Source organism: Caloenas nicobarica, chromosome 5 (assembly GCF_036013445.1).
Source record: "Caloenas nicobarica isolate bCalNic1 chromosome 5, bCalNic1.hap1, whole genome shotgun sequence".
NCBI classification, from domain to species: domain Eukaryota; kingdom Metazoa; phylum Chordata; class Aves; order Columbiformes; family Columbidae; genus Caloenas; species Caloenas nicobarica.
This window is the reverse complement of record NC_088249.1, coordinates 28,721,552-28,742,956: the sequence shown is the minus strand read 5'-3', so window position 1 is coordinate 28,742,956 and position 21,405 is coordinate 28,721,552. Positions and strand designations below refer to the sequence as shown.

Sequence of the window (21,405 nt, the reverse complement as noted above, 5' to 3'; positions counted from 1 at the left end):
TGAAGACATTTTCCTGCATATTCTGGATTTGACACCTGTCCCAGAATATACCTTGTGTCCTCTCTGCTGCTTATCTCTGAAGCAGAGAGTAGGTATTTTGAGGCTGGTATCCAGAAGACATTTCTGGTTATTTTCACATCAGTTCTCTTTCAGAGGGGCAGATGGCAGTATGAACTATTTCTCACAAATTTCAGTGGACATGTGTTTTTCCATACCCCTTCTGTGAATGGTCATGTTTCATATATGTTTAATGGAATGAATCCTTTTGTGAAGTGTGGGGGGGTGGGTGCTGAGAGCTGTGCCTCAGTGGGTACTTGACTTTGTCCTGTTTGATTATCAGAGGATGAAATGCTAGAGATCTTTTAGTACCAAAATGATCTCAAGTGGTCTTGAATTCTTCCCTAGGGGTGATTATTTTTGTTAGTAATAATTTTGGTGTTGCATACCATTTTGCAGGGGCAGTAGCTGACTGGAACTCTGAAGGGACAAAATGCATCTTAGATTTTATTCCTTTGTCTGTGGTGTCTGAAACCATGATCAAAAGTCTTTCAAGCAGCTATCACATCAACAGAGTGCCCCTAGGTAATATAATCCGTTTTGAAGAGAAACTATACAAAGCTGCAGTGGCACTTAGATAGCAAAGATACAAAATAGGTTGCTGGTAAGGATTATATCTTGGTAGAACTACCTCTTGTGGGACAAGCATAGCTGAAAGGCTGCAGAGTGTCAAGGGAAGAATTAGATTCAAACATTTTACTTTCTCCATTGTCCAGTGTGGAACTCTCTCTTCCCACACATACAGAGATTAAAAAAGCCAAGTAGCGGGGCACATAAAAGGAAAGAAAGAGCACTTAGTTAAATCACTTAGAAACATTTAGTAAAGAATCACAGGTGGATGCCACTACTGCTGTGAAGGGTGAGCCAGAACTGATGGGCTCCGCTGTGCTAGCTGGTAGAGGTTGCTCTTAGAAGACTCTTTCATCATCACAGATGGCCTGGAAAGTGGAATTTGTAGCAATGAATTGCAAATTTGTGTCATGAGATAAAGAAAATTCACAAAATACTTGGTAAACTGGGATTGGTGCTTAAATAAAGTACATTTTTTAATTTGATCATGCTGAAACAATAGATCAGTCCTCAAAGAAAGGAAAAAGATAGGCAATATCTTTAGCTTAAGATGTTAAAACTGCCACAAGACAGCTCAGAATTTTTGGTTTTGAAGTAATGTTTACAATCTTACCTCCTGAATTGAGTCAAGTCCTTTGCTTTCTGTTGGATTATGATCCTTTTTTCTTCCCTTTTGCTCCCAGTTTACTTATTTTGCTTCTGTTTCTGAGCTACTTAGGCTACTCATGCTATCTGTAATGAGCTATCTGGCTCTTTATATTTGGTGATTTTTTTTTTTTTTTGGTAGCCTGTTTCTCAGTCTAGTTCAAGATCCAATTAAGCTTTCTTCTTTCTACAGCTCCTGAATTGCCAACTGAAACGCTGATTAGCTGTGAGAGAGGAGGTATCGCTGAACAGTGATGTGGGTGTAGAGAGGATTAGGTGGTGGTATTAGAATATTTTTATTGTTTAAGTAGCAGACACATTATGATGACTGTATTTAGTTCTGACTTCTTTCTTATGTAAAGCACTGTCCAGACATTAAGGCGAGGAGTATGACTGCCTCCCAACCATCCTCCACCTTCCTCCAGAGGTATTTAAATAGGGAGGTGGAGAGAGGGCACGAAATGAGATGGAATAGCAGTCATGTCACTCAAAGACCACAAATATTGCACAATGCCTGTGTAAAGCTACCAGAAATAGCTCTTCCAGAGAAGATGTGGGGTGAAGACCGTCATCAGTTTTGCCTTCCAAACAGACCCCAGATCTGTTTAGCCTTCAAAAGAAGCATTGCAGGCTTCTGGGGGAAGATGATTTAAAGGAAGAGATGGCACTGTGATTTTTATCTTTCTGGTTTGCACCATAGCTCTGAGAAAAGTCGTGATTTCTTCAGCCCCAGTGTTGTAGCTTGACAGTGGGTACACCTCTGTAGCTCTTCCAGCAGAGCCAATTTACTGTCCCCACCAATGTCAGAATTGTTTCCAGTGAAGGTTGGTATTTCTGTTGTGGAAGGGCAATCCTGTGATTTGAGCAGTTGATTTTATGCATTTTTAAAGTACACAGCAAAAATTAAATGCACTATATAAAGTAGATTAGTGTTTTGTTTAGTCCTTCATACAATTACAAAACAGATACTGAAATGTGTTAAATTAGAGTAATCAAAAGTTAATTAAATTTCTGAACAAAATAACAGACTCTGCATGAAGGCTGTGTCAGGTACGATTACAGCTTTTCTAAGTGAGAAGCAGAAATTTGGCTTTATTGGAAAAAAAGGTAGCCAGATAAAGGCATGCGATCTGCTTGCTTATTATGATTGCCTAAAGGAAGTAAGAACACTATTAATCACAGTTTCTTTCTCTAGAGCTGCTGGGCATGTTCATTTGCCTGTGACATTTAAGTACTGTATTTTTTTTCCTGCTTGGGTGTCTCCTGCACCAAACCCTTGTCTGCATGACTGGCAGATGTTGAAGTTTAAAGGACTTCTGTGCCCTGCTCCATTGAAACCAACAGGGCAGCGGGAGTACATAACCTACATATGGTACATACTTAGAGTATGTACCATAGGGTCTCATTGTAACACCTCATACTGGCTAGGAACAATACAGGGGTTTTTTTGTTTGTTTTTCATATACCTGAGCTAATCTAATAAGCTACAGTCTTGAACCTTTCTTGTGTGGAGTCAACCTTGAGTTTCACCACAACACTCTCAATTCTGGAATTCGGAGGGTGTACAGAGCCACATATCTGGCTCCAGAACAAGTCTCTCAAAGGTCAGCAGTTTTCTGCTCTGGTTTAGGAATGGTGGTGCCAGATCCAGGCTGATCCCCACAGGCATATTCAAATGCCTTTCTACTTGCTTCCCCAGGCTCATGAGGTTGGGGTCCAGGTTCTAGACAGCATGACCATGTGGATACAACTTGGATGTAGGACAGTAACTGGAGCAGTGGTGAGGGAAATAGCACCCACCTAGCTAGTAAAAGCCAAAATGCATAGTCAGAGGGCCTGGAGCAAATAGGGTGTAGTTAGAGTGCTGAATGTGCATCTGCAGCTGCCCAGGCTGTTTGCTCTCCCTGAGTAGGCTCCGTGTTCGTGCTCAGGCCAGAAGCTCAGCTTCAGCTTCTTATGCCCCATATGGAGCTGCTGACACACATCAGTGCTGCACACATCAGTGCGAAGCCTGGCGCTGGTCTGGGAGCGTGTGAGGTGGCCGTTCTGCTTTGCCACTGAGCTGCAGGTGGGTGTTGCAAACCCGGTTCCTCCTCATGTGGGAAGTATGGAGAGCGGGTCCTGTTGCAGGCACTGTGGAGCACAGGTCCTATGTTCTTTATGTCCTACTTTCAGGGTTGGTTTGGTGCAGACCTGGGGTCACCACAGCAAGTGCTTGTGCTGTGCTCTGCAGCCCCTGTATTACTGGTCTCTCTTATGCTGGATTGTGTCCCGTACCTCTGTCACGTAAAGGAATTGAAATGTTCTCTTCCCCAGGTATTGCTGCATAACTGCTCTTTTCACCTCATAAATGCTTTTGCAATAGCAATTAGTACTGCAGAAGTGTGGTTTTGTTGGTAAATGCCATTTCTTTCATTTTCAGTGAGTAATTTTGATGGTAGTGTGAGGACATTGCTATGGACAGAAGTGCATCAATATCCTCTAAGAGCTGGAATTTGAGCTCTCTGTGTTTTCAATAGATGCCATATGTAAAATTCTTACAGTATTGGCATAAAGCCTCATTATTAAGAAAGTACATAGATTGAGATGTGACTCTTTCTGCTCCTTTCACAAACAGTATGAAAGGTCATTTATTATTCTCTGTGTACCTGGAGTACTTCTTGCTTCCAGTTACTGTTAAGTGCTGGCATAATCAGGCTGCATGTCATTTTTTTTTTTGCATTTGTGTGGATAACTTTAAAAATAAAAATCTTACCACAGCTTCAGGCCAAAAGCTTTCTCCTTGAGCCACAGCTCCTATCCGTTTTTTGTTTTTCCCCGCAGGCATACTGATCCTTAGCTACTCAGGAAAGCTTGCACACAAATGATAGGTCATTAGGAAATTCTCTGAATAGTAAACCTCTGAAGTCATCCCAAGTGCTGTTTGCCATGCATCATGATAAAATTGGGTGAGTTTGAGGAGGCACTAATTACATGCTTGGTCTGTCACTTATCGGCTGCTGGAGCTGTTGTTCCCGGCACACAGCAACCTCTTTTGCAGCATCCTTCGACAAGATTGCTGGAGCTCAATGAGCCAAGCAGGGTTGACAGATTTGGGCATTTTATTCCCTTCGACGTAAAATCATTGTGTTAAAACTCAAATGGGTATCTTGCTTTGGCATAACACAGCATCCTATACAAATACAGTAATGTTGATCTAGGGGCTTTTCTTAAGATTGTATTTTGGGAACTTATCCCCTTAGAACAATAGCAACTATAGGTCTGCCATTTACCATCAGTCTTTAGTTTTTGATGGTTTGTTTCAGTTAATACAATAGGGTATATATAATCCTTTCATGATTTTAACCAACTTAAATAGCAGTTGATCTCGTTTCCCCTCAGGTCTTGTGGGGAAAAAACCAGATGTTTAATGCAGTGAGCTAAATAATAGAAGATTGTAAATTCTAATGAATATTCATGGAGTCAAATATGATAATGGACCATGTGTCAAGAAATGATGTGATTTCCTGCTACGCCTTCCAGTGTGGGTTAACATGTTTCAAAGAGCTTCCAGTGTCAAGAATTGCTCTTTAATTTTCACACTTTTTTTAAAGCTCAGATTTTTTTAATGCATGTTTCTGAAGTCATTTGGGGTGATACTATTTCTTTATCCTTTGATACCTCAGAAGTACTGCAATGATGACAAGGAGATTTTTCACATAATCTTTTTTTTTTTTTCTTTTTAAGCTGCCAAACAGTCAGAGTTTCTTTCTTTTATTATAGATGCTAAATAGCTGCTACAGAGTGGAAGTAAAACACTTTATCTTCAATATTTGATGTTCTAACACAATATAAAAATATTTGGTATAACTTTCTAAAAGAGTTTTTTATTTCATAGATAATTCTTGGAACTGCTGGAGGCTTAGATTTTTATGAATAACTGGGTAAAACAATTACTCTGTAACTTGGGATATGTTACTATCACTTACAGCTATTTAATCTTTCCTTGGATAATCTGGTGCCCATAGGACAAAAAAAAAATCGCATCTTTGTAGTGACAGTCTGAATGAGGGTCATGTCCAGATTGAAAAAAAACTTCATTTTGGTGCCCACAAAAAAAATCCAGCACAAATATGAGGTGTTTTAGCTCACGTTACAGAAAACATGGATTTAACTAATGCACTCTTGAGCTTAGAGAATGACTCAGCTCACCTTCAGGTGAACCTCTATACTACATCTGTACTAGGAAGTTAATAAATTGCAGGAAATAGACACTGCAACTCATCTTTACTTTTAACAGTTCCTGACATACTTTTGGCCAGGGCTAACACACTAAAAAAAAAATTTTGGTCTTAGTTCAGCAGTTAAGATGGGCCAGGACCCATTCTCAAGACACAGGTTGCATGATACCACCCTGCTTTGCAAACCTCCTTTCTCTAATGAAGTTCCAAGTGTTAACTACTAAGCCAAATGCTGAATTCAACAATCATTTAGTGTATTTAAAAAAAAGTTACTTTCTATCAATAGTGCTTCTGTTTCCTGTAATACTATAATATTTCGTCATGTCAGTGTCTTATTAAATTGGTATTTTAGAAGGTACAATGCAGTCCTTTAGTGGCAGTAATTAGAAGAATGTAAATTACACTTATTTCTGTGATAGAGTTGGTTTTTAGACCTTAGTTTCAAGATCCACTGGCCAAGAGCTTTCATGAATAATTCTCTAGAAAACTATTAATACCTTCCTCAACCAATTACAATGAGAAACTTAGTTACTTTGCTGCAGGGAGCCATGAACTCAGTCCCTCTTCATGCCCAGGGAGCTAGGATGGAAAAGAAAGCAAAGATAAATTCTCTGAATTGAGAGGAACTTGATCAGCATCAAAGGTGCTCTGCCGTAGGCTGTGCCTTCCTTGGTCTAGACTTCCTGTAAAGGAGAAAATTGGGAAGTTATAAACATGCCTGTTTTCGCTCTCTGTGAGAGGAGCATCAGTTGGCTCCATTCTGCCTAAAGGAGCCTGCTGTTTGATATTAGAGGATGTTAGCCTAATTAAAAATCTGAGGCACTGTCTTGTCGCGATTGAGAGACGGGGACGCAGCTTGATGCAAGCAAGATGTCCGATTTATTGAGCTAACACACATATATTTATATGTTCTAAGTTAAGCGTGTCTTAAGGTGACTGGCTAATCATTCTAGCACATGCGCAAGACTAGCAAGACTACTTAAACAATAGACTATTTAAACAGAGTTTTTTGATTAGGAGATGTTCCCGCGACTATCAGTCGGCCACCTGTGGTCACGGGTTATTCCTTGTCCTTGGGTGTAGGCGTTTGCTGATAACCACAAATTCCTTGTTCCTGGGCCTTGTCTGGGCACACTGCGTTCCTTGTCTATTGCAACCCTCGATTTTGCAACAAGCTAGCATACAGGCCTCAGGCCCAGGCAACAGCTCTCGCTAACCCACATCTCCCCCTTTCTGTTTTAATTAAACATTTTGGCTATCCCAAGGTCGATGACCAACTAACTCAAGAACATCTTCTCTAACTAACATTTCCATAAACGAATCGCCAACTTGCGCCAGGGACAGACAAAAGTCTGTAACCCCAGTGCGATTTGCCCATGTAAGCCATACATTAGTACGGGGGCCATCTTGGTGCAATTCAAATCCCATGCTGACATATGTAAACACCCATAGGGCAACCACAACTATTCCCTTGCCCATCTCCGTAGCTTCTTATTCCTTCTTCGCTCACACTCCTTCTTTGTTTGTTCCCACTTTTCTGGGGCGACTATCCAAATTTGAGGTATCTTGATATCCTTACCACATTCTATTTTGGAAAATCGGATATTGCCTAATTTTTGGATTACAATTCCCACCCAGTCTACCGTATGATAATCAGGTCGCGGTACTCCCTCAGGAGGGGTCTGTGGTAGAGTAAACTCTGTTTCCCTTTCTATTGTCAATAATGTATCTAATAATATATCTACTTTTTGCCACTCTTTTTCAAGACAACCGTGACACCAACGTTCCACCGTGTGGCGGTTCAGCCACTGTGATTTACCACAATTAGCACAAATCCTGCAGATCCACGGATAACAATTTGTACACTGGGGGCATTTAAGCTCCCAATTAGTAGCTTCTAAAACAGAGTTCATTCGAGGGCGGTGTCCTCTTCACCGGGCGTAGAATCTGGATTCAAGATGTCGTCAGAGGGCTGCTGCTGTAGTGCCTCTCGAAAGGGCCTCACATTTTTCGCTGGGATCCAACGGGGGCCTCTTTCTGTGGAGACACAAGCATAGCCTCTACCCCATGTAACGAGGGGATAGGGTCCCATTACTTTACCTGTTTCAGGGTCCCGAATTAGCACCGGTGGCTTGATTCTGGGTTCCAAGAGGGTGTTTGTACTAAAATGTCGAACTATGGGAGGATTACTGTCCAACAGAGAACAATTCAAAAAATTAAAGACATATAAGGCTTTCTGTAATCGCTCTTCTGGAGTAGCAGTCCCTACTCCCCCTTTTTGTTTTTGTAACAAACACTTGAGGGATTGGTGCGAGCGCTCTATTAGGGATTGGCCTGTGGGGGAGTGAGGAATGCCGGTGGTGTGTGAGATTCCCCAAGAATTTAAAAAGGAATTTATTGATGAAGAGACATAGGCAGGGCCATTGTCAGTTTTAATCTGTGAGGGTATTCCTAAAGTGGCAAAGGCTCGCGTCAGGTGCCTTTGAACATCTCGCGCTCTTTCTCCTGCATGACAAGAGGCAAACAATGCACCCGAAAAGGTGTCGATAGAAGAATGTATATACTTCAAACGACCAAATTCAGAAAAATGCGTAACGTCTGTTTGCCAAAGCTGGAGACTCTGTAACCCTCTTGGGTTAACTCCTCCGGCAACGGATATAAAAGAATGTCTTTGGCAATCAGGACACACAGCAACAATATTTTTTGCCTGCTGCGTGGTGAGGTTAAATTGTCGTTTTAAACCTCCAGCATTTTGATGAAAAAAGGAATGGCTAAGTCGAGCTTGTGCCACACGATCGGGTAATACCTGCACAGGTAGCGTAAGCATATCAGCCTGTCGGTTTCCCTCGGCCATAAACCCAGGTAAAGAGGTATGGGATCTAATATGCATAATAAAATAGGAATGATGGCGAGAATCTAAGAGGAAGACAAGCTCCTGTAGCAAGGTAAACAAGACTGCATGAGAAACATCACGGAGCACTGAGGCTTCTGCTCGTTGAACAATTCCTGCAACATAAGCAGAATCAGTAATTACATTGAGAGGGATAGACCATTTCCGAAAGGCGCGAACCACGGCTGACAATTCTGCTATTTGAGGAGAGCCCTGTACAGTTTCTACATCAGAGTCCCAATGTCCAGACTTATCGTCCCACCAAAGGATAACGGACTTGTGAGTTCTACCCGATCCATCTGTGAAAACAGTAAAGGCCTGTAGAGGCTGATCGCTTCTTTTTGGCATCGGCAAAAGGTGAAAATCAGCGTGTAACAGTTTATGAGAAGGTGGATGCGAAGTAAGTTGGCCCGTATAATTGACTAGAGCTGTCCCTAATGCGTCCGATTGTTGTAATAGCCATTGTAAATAAACAGCTGTTACTGGTAGACAGATAAGGGTAAAGTCTGTTCCTGCTAAAGTCAACAGTCTTTGTCGAGCTTTAACGACAAGGGATGCAAACATTTCATGCTGTGTCGAAATAGTTTTTGTGGCTTGGTTGGGTAAAAAAATCCATTCAATAATCAGCAAAGGGTCCGGTTTCTGGCTATCCCACTGAAAGATCAGTGCATGAGGTTGCCGTGCAGGATTCAAAATGATGAGTTGAAAAGGTAACTCAGGTGCCCATCGATGCGCTTGTCTGTTGGTAATTGCCATGGCAACTTTCTGTAGGGCATTAACAGCTTCAGGATTAAGATTCCGTGGGGCACAGAGATCTGAGCCTCCTTTGAGCATTTCAAATAATGGGCTTAGGTCTGCATTAGTAATGCCAAGCAAGGGTCTGACCCAATTGATTGTTCCTAGCAGTTTTTGTACATCATGTAAGTTTTTTACCTCCGTGGCTATTTGTAAAGGCTGAGGAATAACAGTTTGAGCTCGTATGCGCCACCCTAAGTACTTCCACGGTGGCGTCCGTTGTACTTTTTCTGGGGCAATACAGAGGTTTGCCGATTTAATGGCAACCATGACAAGGGCTACAGCTTCCTCCATGACTTCATGGTGTTCTGCTGCTACTAGAATGTCGTCCATATAATGATACAGTAAGACATGGCGCATCATGGTTCTAATTGGACTAAGTATCTTAGCTACATACCACTGACATATTGTGGGACTGTTTTTCATTCCTTGTGGCAGCACAACCCAGTGGTACCTTTGTAATGGGGCTTGCATGTTGACGCTTGGTACAGAAAAGGCAAATTTAGGGGCATCATCTGGATGCAAGGGAATATTAAAAAAGCAATCTCTAAGGTCAATGACCGTTAAATGCCAATCACGAGGAATCATAGTAGGTGATGGAAGTCCTGGTTGTAGGGCTCCCATGCTTTCCATAGCGTCATTAATTTTCCGGAGGTCATGGAGCAGGCGCCACTTGCCAGTGTGTTTTTTGATAACAAAAACCGGCGAATTCCAGGGACTGTTAGAAGACACAATATGTCCCTTCGATAGTTGTTCTGCAACTAATTCTTGGAGGGCGTGAAGTTTTTCTGTAGGTAGGGGCCATTGATCGACCCAAACAGGGGTTTCAGTTTTCCAGATCAATTTTAGGGTCTCACGCCCCTCAATGGCCCCACCTAAAAATGTGCCTGGGTAGTTTGAAGAGACATACCCCATTGGGATAGCACGTCACGCCCCCACAGAACCATAGGGACAGGTAAAACAAACGGTTTGACAGATGCTGTCTGGCCGCTTGCATCCTGTATCTGAATTAGTTCTAAGCTCTGTCGACTAGCTCCATATCCCCCTATCCCAGCTAACGCTTGGGAAACATCTGCTAGGGGCCATTGGGGTGGCCATTTGGCTTGAGAAATGACAGTAACATCCGCACCCGTGTCAATAATTCCGCACAGTACAACCCGTTGATTCCCACGAATAAGAGTACATCGACATGTGGGGCGTTTCTGCGTGATAGATTGGACCCATAAAATCTGCGGTTCTCCTGTGGAGCCAAAAGCTCCTTGCCTCTGTGGCATTAACTGGTCACTAGGCAGAGAATTATCAACTTTGGGCATTAAAACTAGTTGTGCAATCCGACTTCCCTTCGGTATAATACAAGGAGGAAACGGAGTCCAAGCCATGATTTTAATCTCTTGAGAACTGTCAGCATCTATTACCCCAGGTAATACAAAAAGTCCTGATAGCGTCGTAGACGACCTTCCCAACAACAATGCCTGCGTTGCGGGTGGTAAAGGACCGACAATACCAGTGGGCAACAGATGGACTGAGGAATCAAGTAGCGTTACTGCATAGGAGGTTGCCAGGTCCAAGCCGGCACTTCCTGCTGTTGCTGGGCAGAGGTCGGCAACGCTGTTGCCCCCCCCACCTGCGCCCGCGGGGGGGCCATCCGCGGAACTTGTGTCTGCACGCGCCGCGGCCCCGCGCTCTGTGACCGGTTTCCCTGTATCGGACGTCCCTGAGAGTCATGCTTAGACCTGCATTGATTAGCATAATGCCGTCCCTTCTGGCATTTAGGGCAGATCCCGGGTATCTGGGGACGCCTCCAAGCACTCGTAGCAAGGCAATCTTTCTTAAGGTGGCCCGGCTTCCCACAGCCGTAACAGTTTCGGGGCGGTGGAGTGGGGTTAACTTGCCCACGCATGGCCGCGAACGCGGCAGCCATAGCCTCAAATTTATGGTCCATGGTACCGATCCTGTTACAGGCTTCCACCATCTCGATTAGGGTAGGATTCTGATTCGGGAGAGACCTTAAGAGTTTTTTGCAGTCAGCGTTAGCATTTTCTACGGCTAACTTAAGGAGTAGAATTTCTCGGGCTTCCGTATTATCAATCTGCCTTTCTAGGGCTTGTTTTAATCTATCTATAAACTGCATATACGGTTCACGAGGTTCTTGGGTTATAGTAGTAAATGCTTTCTGGGGTCTGCCTGAATCAGGAACTTTCAGCAGAGCCCTTTTCGCTTCCTCTCGGAGTGCTTCTAAAGCTTCTCGAGGGATATCCCTAGCTTGAGCGACAGGGTCCGAAAACCGTCCCGTCCCTGTAAGATGTTCTATGGTCAACGCAGCTAAAGCAGCATTAGCATGCCCCGCATACCCCAGCAAAATTGTTTGCAATCCTGTTCTCCATTGAGATTCCCACATTGTATACTGAGTCGGAGTCAATAACAACTGCGCAAGAGACTTCAGATCGTGTGGAGTCATAACATATGTGTCAAATACTGAAGACAAAAGACTTGCAAAATAGGGAGAGGATAGCCCGTGCTCGGTGACAGTACGGCGTAACTCTTTGATAACCGAGAAAGACAGTGCTTCCCATTGGGCCCCCCCCCGCCCCCGATATATTACAGGAGCGACTATAGTTCTCGCTACTTCCAGCTCCCCTTCCTTCAACGCCTGGCGCTTAATTTCTCTCCAAACATCATGAGGGTCAAGGGGAAATAAGTCAGGCTCCTTCTCGGGGTCGATAGGCCCCGGATCAAAGGGATCATCATCAGGGGGATACCCTGCGGCGCAAGCTAATAGTGGCGCAGAAGGCTTCACCCCATTAGCAGCATCGGGAGAGGTTACAGGACAGGCAGGGGGTAACTGGGAAGGCGCTGATTCTTCCTCGCAGGAGCCCCGTTGCATTTGCTCCTGTGCTTTCACAGTCTCAAAAACAGTTCTCCATCTAGGGAGCATACGTTGCGCCTCTTCGTCCCCCGCCGTAGCCGCATCCCATAATTTAACCCCTACATCGTCCCAAAGCTCACGTGTAAAAATCGAAGAGGCAGTTACTGTGGGGATTTTCACCTGCACCCACTTGAGCATTAATTTAAGATCCTGCCCTGAGAGGGTCTTCTTCCCATGCTTTTTAAGCAACGCTTTCATTAGCTCATAAACGTCTCTCTCAGGGGAAGACGCTTGATTCCCCATTTTTTAGTTTCCCGCAGCTCACCTCTCGTTCCAGACGGAGGGATTAAGTAGCCGGCCGGCTTATCCTGCTTCCTTTCAGCAGCTCATCCAAAGTTCTGCGGGACTCGCGACCTGCCACCAGATAGGCGGTTCTTCATTCCTCGGCGGTCTCACCATAGGCGATCACGTCGGGGTCACCAATTTGTCGCGATTGAGAGACGGGGACGCAGCTTGATGCAAGCAAGATGTCCGATTTATTGAGCTAACACACATATATTTATATGTTCTAAGTTAAGCGTGTCTTAAGGTGACTGGCTAATCATTCTAGCACATGCGCAAGACTAGCAAGACTACTTAAACAATAGACTATTTAAACAGAGTTTTTTGATTAGGAGATGTTCCCGCGACTATCAGTCGGCCACCTGTGGTCACGGGTTATTCCTTGTCCTTGGGTGTAGGCGTTTGCTGATAACCACAAATTCCTTGTTCCTGGGCCTTGTCTGGGCACACTGCGTTCCTTGTCTATTGCAACCCTCGATTTTGCAACAAGCTAGCATACAGGCCTCAGGCCCAGGCAACAGCTCTCGCTAACCCACACTGTCTCTTTTTTTTCTTTTTTGTGGGGGATAAGGGGGGGGTGTGTGTGTGTGTAAATCAGTAATAGTAACGCTTCAGCATAGGAGATTAGAATTCTGGGAACTCTAGAGTATATTCCTGGACCTACCTCTGGCTCAATGTAAAACTCTGCAAAAGGGTTACTTTGCTTCACAACTAAGGATTAACCAGAGAATTGTGTTCCAATAATCGGCTGCTCTGGCTCCACAGTGCTGGAGTGCCTCCCAGTTTTACATGATTGTGCTTCAAACAGGTTGCACAGACAGAAGAAGTGTTCTTGGGTCACATTTATTTTCAGCTGTGTCCTTGCATACTGAAATGCTCTGGAGCAGGTTGCTGCTGGCATAATTGTTTAAGTGGTCCATATACATCCCAAGTGCATTGGTGCCCTTCTGTGATTCTGTGGAATACCTTGTGCTGCTGGTGTTCTGGGAATTACGAGATAAATATTGAATGGCCATGGAGCAGAACCGAACTGGTTTGGAACATGAACCAGATTTTTAAAGTAATTACCAAACACTAAAAACATGAGAAGTTGATGTAATGTCTCAATCAGCCTTATTGGTCAAATAAGATTTAATTTGCTGTATAGAACGCATTTAGGCTCAAGGTTCTGATGCTAACAAAAATGCTTCCTGTAAAGCATAAGCTCATTACTGAGAAAAATGAAGAGCAGAATTAAAATTATTTCAGAAACTGAAACTATGACTGAATGCCATTATGACTCAGGCCAGTGGTGTCGAGTGGTTTATGGAAGCTTTTAGGACAGTGACGATCTTTTTTATTCTGTATTTGTACGATGTCTAATACAATAGGCTTTTTCTGCCCCCAGGACTTTTATCATTGCAATTTATCTTCATTACTGGAAAAAAAAAAGGAAATAAGAAAGAAAGAAAATGACAGTCTTCCTTCACTGTTTGTAAAATATATGGCAAAGATTAGGAATACTTTAAAAAAAAAAAAGAAAATTTTTGGTTTTCCCTTTTCTTCAAGTATGGAAATACTGTTAATTGGAATAATTTCCATTCATGCAAGGAATATCTATGTATCAGGTACCTAAGGAAAAATTATATGGCTTTGTTACTGAAGGGCATATTCAACAAAATAAGTCTCTTCATTTTCTGTACCACTTGCTTGGGGCTGGAAAAATTGCTGTAATATCAGCTGCATCTTCACTGTGATGTGACTGTTATTATAGTACGCAATATTAACCTGAAGAACTTGATGACTGACTTCAGAAGAATCTAGTGATAATTTAAATAAAATTTTAATATCTTCTTGACTGTGAAGGACTGCACTGATTAAAATGTCCATGCGAAAGCAATATACAAACTAAATTGGGCTCAATTCTGCCAGATCTTCGTCATTTAGCAAAACAGAACTAAAGGAGAGGACTTAATTTCTTTCTCAGTTTAAGGTTTGGCAAAGCATTCACATAGGATGAAGCTACTTCTGTGGTCTTATTTTTATTGAAAATATTAATACACATGATAAAAGTGAATACATTAATACTGTTTCTTAAGTGTTTTCATTGTGCTTGTTAACCTGTTGTAGTTTCAAGTATTGCCATGTATAATGAAAAAGGTTTGCTTCTTAAGGCGATATTCCATATGAAAACGCAAGTAAACCTCACTTGTTTTGTATGGATATCTGAAATCAGAATCTGTTAAAATCTCTTGGGCCAAATTTACTTTGCAATAAGTGGGCATAACTGCCTTGATATCAGTGATGTCAGCCTTGGTAACTAAGCCTAGCAGAAAAAAGACGTAAGAAGAGAAATTCTAATGAATGACAGAGAGGCAATACTGTGACCCTCTCCTCTTACATGCCTGCAGTTGTTTTCTCCTCTCGTGCTTTTGAAATTCTCTACTTACATGTTTTTGAGGTGTGCCTTACTGACACAGCTGGAGCCTGTTACCCCCAGGTATGACTCAGAGCCCACGTGCACGAGTTCTGCCAAGCCAACGCCGGTCTGCGCGGGGCCAGATCGTGTCTCTCGGCATTAAGTAAGGCACTCTGGGAGCTGCTTTAACCTACGTGAGGAGCATAGCAAAGATAAGGCAAAGATATCACACCGGTAGGTGTTTTGGCTTGGTTTATATTGCAGCCTGATCTAGTTTGTCAGCCCCACAGGAGAATGACAAGTCTAGCAAGAGCCAGGAGAGCAGCTCTGGCTTGGTGGCAGCCGCCAGGCTGGGAACCAGTGCCTGGCAGCGTGGCTCCTGCACCAGCAGCTACTGGGGAAGAGCATGGGAACTCACACGGGATTACCACTGTTTTTCAAACTAGGCCTAGCTTTAAAAAAGCTTGGCAACGACTGCGCCAGTTTAAGATAGCATGGAACGGAAGGAACATGATGAGCCTGGGTGTCCTCCCTGCTCTCCAGCAGTCTGAGGCTTAGATAGAAGCAGAGTCTGTAACTTTTAAAAGGAAATCATAAAGAAAGTTCTGGCTTTTCCAGAGGTGCCACAGCTTCTTAGGGCATTGTATCTTATTTTACTATATAACAATACATGGCAGATTATATCGTAATTTAATGCATTAATCTGTATTTATTAATCAAATAACATCAGCTTCATTGTCTATCATATGAGCTTTGATCAGTGGCCTAAAATTAACTATCTTTGACTTCTTTGCTTCATGAACCAAGTAATTATCGCTATGTGGACAAAAAGGATAAAAAGCAACATTTTAACCTTCTTTATCTTAAATGTGCCAGGGCTGCCCAGCCAGGGAAAGAAACACTGTTGGTGACCCCATGCTACAGCCTGGTACGGACCTCTGCTGCCAAAGATGATGAGCCTAGCCGCGAAGCTAAAACAACCCCTTAGTTCTGAAAAACATTTCTTAAATATAATTTCTAGCTTAAATTGTGACCAAAATGAATGGCTCATATGATTAAGCAGTGTGTCCTTAATTTACTATATAACTAATATGGTAGATAAGAATGGAAACGCAGGGCCCCATCAGCCTTGAAAGCTTACAGTCTTGATAATTTACTTTTTTTGAAGCTGTTTACTTCCTATTGCACACAAATCAACCTAATTATCTACCAAGTCATTTTTCAAATGTTAATTAATTTTAAAAATTTGGAGTCATTTGGCAACAAATCTCTCCTTGCTGTACCTGGATACCCTTAATTGATTTTGGGTGGAGAAAGAATATGGTTAAACACAAAGCGATCTAATTTCAGACAAAAATCAATTGTATTTTTATCATGTTAGCGTTCAGGCTGAATAGCAATTTAAAGTCTTTGAAACTTTTTCCTACACTTACTTAAAGAAAACGTTATCAATTTACATTAAAATTAAATACTGTGTTTTTCATTTTGTTGAACTATTGAAAAGTCCAGAGTGGAATTTTCTGGAAGATGCAGAGATTGCCTGTAGTTTCCATAAAGACACAAGTCTGGCAGTAAAATCTTTGTTAATTTTTGGTTGCATTTTCCTAGACTCTTATTTTAGCACTGTATTTGGACTGCAATTGCATGTCAGGCAAACAGACCAATACTTTGAAATGTTAAAATTTAAATAGCCAAAAGCAATTATGAGAAGTATGTAATCCATAAAACTGTCTTCACAATTAGTAGAGATCATGGAATACTATTCAAACTGTAATCAATGTATTCCACTATTATCAATCAAGGTATTTTGAAAATGTCTGCTTTATTGCTGAGAACATTTGAGCCCTAATGGCCAAATTCTACTTTTCATATTCACAGTCAATACAACACACTGCCGTATTAGCTCTCCTACTATTACCATACCAGCTCTAAAAGAAATTATTAAAAATATTGAGAATTGTTCCTTCTTAGATGACAGTGTGGAAAACTCCTTCAGCTTACTTTTCAAAAAATCGATTTTGTGCTAGATCAGCTTTACAAAAACACAAACCCACAAAAATATGTTTAAGGGTTGTTCCAGTTGGTGTTAGAGCTATTCTCAGAACCAGAAAGTATATGATGGAACTTTTTTGCTGTTTTCTTTTCTTTGTGTAGGCTTTGAAGTGATGGATATCTAAACTGTATGCCTACCAGTGATCCTGCATTACCAATTTAATTTCTGTTAGCTGCACAGTGCACTTTAGCACTTTAACACTGCCTCCAACTGCTCAAGGTAGGAAAACCAATTATGCAAATTTCTTGCAAGGCAAAAAGTAACATGGTTTCCTGAGTCAGTGAAAAAAAGTCCCTGGAGGTAGATCTATATTATAGTTTCAATATGAAGTGGCTCATTGGTTTTCACTATTCTTTTGCATTTTGGTGCGGCAGTAGGGTAAATTATTGGGAAACTATTTCACCTCTTCAGGGGTCTGTGCTAACTGTGCAAAATACACTCATGTGGGTACAACAAAAATGAGAAGTTGAGTGAAAATCACTTCAAGAATAGCAAAAAAAGTTATTTTTATCATAGTAATTTTTGTGTGGTAGCTGAGCACTGGAATAAGCCTTTGAAAACTGTGGTTTTTAGCAAAATGCTTGATTAGCGCTTTTAATAATACAAGTAAAAAAACCCCATTTTAAAGTGGTGGTTTAAATTCCACTCAATGTGAAAGAGAGGAAATGTTTATTATAATCATGCTTTAAACTGATGCAAACCCCTCTGATCCATTACCTATCACAACAGCTACCAACAAAGGACACCATCTACACTGTATTTTATCTTTGAAAACTAATGGCCTGAAACTGCCAAGATCTGAATTACTTCTGTAATACTACTCAGATGAATAAGGACTATTCATGAAATTGTTGCGAGCAAATCATGTCAAACGGATTTAATTTTCTTCCACAACATAGTTACAAGCCTTGCAGGTGGGGGAAGCAGTAGGGGATGTGTGTCTTAAAGCTTTAAACAAATACCACTTGACTTAAGGAACAGAAACATGTTTTTGATGAAGGCTCTATGGAGTAGGTGTAAACTTTCTCGAAGACCAAAACTATAACCAGAGCAATTATTAGTGCTTCAATATTAGCAGTATTAAAAAACAAGCCAAAACCAAAACAACAACAAAACCCCAAACGAACCACCAAAAAACCCTAGCCAACCAGGTGGCATCTGTCATGGCTACAGGTCTCTTTATCCTTTTAATTAAGGACCCAAACGATGAAATGGAAAATATTTCTTACATTTGCAGAGGACAGAAACCAAGCTCCTGGCCAACCATTTTGTGTGCCAAGATGCCAAAGCCACTGACGAGCTGAAGGAGCACCGCAAACGAGATTCGGCAGGGACAAGCACAACGCTATAAGGAATAACCCCAAACCGATTTGTAACGCGTATGGTCACCCAGGATTTTCCCCTCGGCCCAGTTTTCCCACACGCCGGGCAGGGAGCTGCTTTTCCGCGCTGCCGCTGCGCAGCGGCCCCGCTCGGCGCCGCACCCGGGAAGGCCTCGCTCTGCCTCACGGAGGTCGGGAGCAGCAGCAGCAGCTCTCGGCGCAAAATCCTCCATCTCCAGAGAGCTCTCCGTGTCCCCGGGGCCTGCTGGGCCGCCGGGGCGGTGCACGGAGCGCAACACCGGCCGAGGGGGAGCGGCCCGGCCCGGGCAGCGCAGGGGGCGGGCCGAGGCGCGGCGAGACGGCGCCATCTCAGCGCGCCCGGGGCGGGGGTAGCGGCGCCATGGGGGCTCCCTCCTGGCGCTGTTTGCTGCGCGCCGCCCGGCTCCCCGCCGCCGGCGGGACGGCTCCAGCGGCTTCGCGGCGCGTCCCGGGCTGCGGGCCTCCCGCCTGCAACGCGCCGTTGGCCGACTCCGCGGTGAGTGAAGTGCGAGCGCTGCGCCGTGCGCCGGGTCGGGGACGGGTGCGGGACGGCCGCGCCCGCCGACCGCTGGCTGTGTGCCTGGGGGGAAGCTGCGGGGGCCGGGAGGCGGGAGGGCCGGGAGGTGCCGGGGTGCCCTGTGTCCCGGCTCGGCCGGTTCAGCGCCCGCTCCGCGCTGCGGGGATGCGGTCGCTGCAGGGCGGTAGCGGCGCGGGGCGGCCTGGGGCAGCGGCCGGGCCGGGCAGAGGAAAACGAGGCTATGCCCGGCGTTGGCCCGGACCTGAGGCAGTTCTCTGGAAGGGGCGAGCGGTCGGGCAGCGCCTGTGGTGGTGGAATGGGGCCACCGGGTAGCGGGTGGGACGCTGCCTGTCGAGACGCAGGCTCCTCTCCGGCCCATGGTCCTGCGGGGAAGAGCCGCCGTGCGCCTTTTGCTCTGACATTACAGCACCGCGGGACTTGCTCCGGCGAGCCGGCGCCGGTGCGGGTGCCTCTGCGGGGCTGAGGGGAGGGACGGGCCCTGGGAAGCTGCCGGTGGCACCGGGGGCTGCGCTTCCTGCTGCGTGAGTTGTGCTGAAACAGCTGGAACCTGACAAGACCACTGGGTCTGGCCTGTTTTTTAAAGCTTCCCGCCCCCGTGGTGTTTTGGTTTATTTTAACACAAGCCCTCATTCTCTTTTTCTCTTAAGGATTCTGTGAAGATAGATCATATTTAACTGTCTAAACAAAATGCGCACGGAGGTTATTTTGACGTAGGCCCCGCTCCTGCCAGCCTGCCTGCGCAGCTCCCTTTGGGACCGCCTGCTTGCTAGATGTGTTTTTTGGAACAGTAGTGAAAATTTCTCAGCGCGCAGGTGGGCTCTTTCTGTCAGCTCTCCTTGGGAAAGCTGCAGGTTGGTGCATACATGCTTGTTTGCTTTCTGTTTTAGTCCTCAAGCTCCAGGGATGAGGCTCTAAGGGACAAACGTGCCCGGATCCTGTCCCGCGGGCTGCCGAAACAGAAGCCCATAGAAGGAGTTAAGCAGGTTGTGGTCTTGGCTTCTGGAAAAGGGGGAGTTGGAAAATCAACAACAGCAGGTAAATTTTTTTTTTTTTTAAATCGTTTACTTTACAGATTTTGTAATACTTTGCAAGGTGTATTTGAGCACTTGTGTCATTACTTTGTAATTGAGTCCCACTAACAGCCCTTCACTTCTGTCAAGTCCTGTTGCCACCGATAAGAATCTACGTGGGTACGGAGGTCTTGGCTTTAAATGAGGTGCCCGTCTAGCAGACAGCTTTGAAGTAATATCTTTGTAATAGTTTGGTGCTGTACTGGGATGGTCTGCTTTCTTACGAGGCAATATAGTCTGAGGTGGAACAATCTGTTCTTCCTTCTCTAGCAGCATAGGGATGCCTGCACAGTATTCTTCTGTGCGATGTCGGCATAGTCATGTGCTCTGTAGAGGATACTAGTATTTAGAAGGTTTCAAAATCAGATCTCTGTCCAGTTTTCTCAACTACTTGTATACTTTCCTAAACAAAAGATGAAACAGCAGTTATAAACCACACAAATTGATCAGACCCTTTTGAAGCATCTTCAACTCTTCTCTTGGCCCCACCATTAGGTTTTGAATTAATTTTTCTCTAACTGTGTGGTTCCTAGGTGGTAGAACAAGATAGTCGATGGGTTACCAGAACTGCAGAAATTTGCTTGAACTTATAAATGACACTGAAGGTAAACGTCTTTGCAAAGATCTCTGTAAAGTGTTAGAAATTGGTTTAAAAAAATCTCTTTCTTAGCATCTAGATTATGAAAAGAGTCGTCCTTTAGTTGCATGTTGTCTGCTCTTCACCTCCATTTGCCATGAATGACACACTGATGTAGCTCTTAATTTCTCATTTTGTGGTTTGTATTTCAGCCATGCTTGAAAAGGACTGACTGTCTAATAAATACTAGAATGGACAAGCATGATATCCATAGTAAGAGTAACTATACTAAAAAAAAATTGAAAGTATTTTTTCTGTACGTAGGATACACATATATACTATCCTATACATAGGATATACATTCCCGTACAAAGACATTCGAAACAATCAACGCTTGCATTTCTTAATGATGTACATTTTAGTTGATGGTTATAGTTCATGGGCTGGTTGTTTCAGGTTGCTGAAAATACCAAATATCTGTTTGTAAATCGAAAGATTTACAAACTGAACAAAATTTGAGGAGAATAATCTGAATTTATTGTTCATGTTTGCGAACAAATGTGCTAATTTAAGTTCCGTTAACTGGTATCTGTATGTAATTTGTACATAAAGTATGACACATAAATATCACTTAAAGAGCTACAAGTTCAGACCCATGCATTGAAAAATAAAAAGTCAGAGTTCAACAAGCATTGAATAAGAGAATTGAAATGTAAATGAACCATTCAGATGTTGCTGTACTGGGCAGCCTTTTGTTAATAAATATATTCATTTATAATATTGAGAATAAAAAGGAATCCAGGTTCTTGTTTGTTAAAATGAGATAAATTTCATGGTTCTGATGAACAATTGAAGATCAGATAACTCATGAACAAAAGTATTGCATGGCATCATTTCTGAATTATGCACGTAAAATTGTGTTCTTCTTAATGGAGGTTTGTGAGGAACGTGTTTGGTGACAACTATGACTCATTTTGAGAGCAGGAGTTGAAGGAGAGTGGTGAGAACCTCTGATTCCTAAAG

The 21,405-nt window shown here is 43.4% G+C and overlaps 1 protein-coding gene across 4 annotated transcripts in view; it reads left to right on the top strand.

Annotated features, from left to right (window-relative positions):
- The first annotated feature begins 18,549 nt into the window (after positions 1–18,549).
- The window catches only part of NUBPL (NUBP iron-sulfur cluster assembly factor, mitochondrial), a 151,590-nt gene continuing 148,734 nt past the window's right edge, over positions 18,550–21,405 (top strand). For all 4 annotated transcript variants that reach the window (XM_065635983.1, XM_065635982.1, XM_065635984.1 and 1 more), the window contains exons 1-2: positions 18,550–18,693; positions 19,623–19,770. In XM_065635983.1, the coding sequence (XP_065492055.1) occupies positions 18,559–18,693; positions 19,623–19,770 (283 nt within the window). In that variant the 5' untranslated portion in view covers positions 18,550–18,558. The remainder of the gene's footprint in view (positions 18,694–19,622; positions 19,771–21,405) is intronic.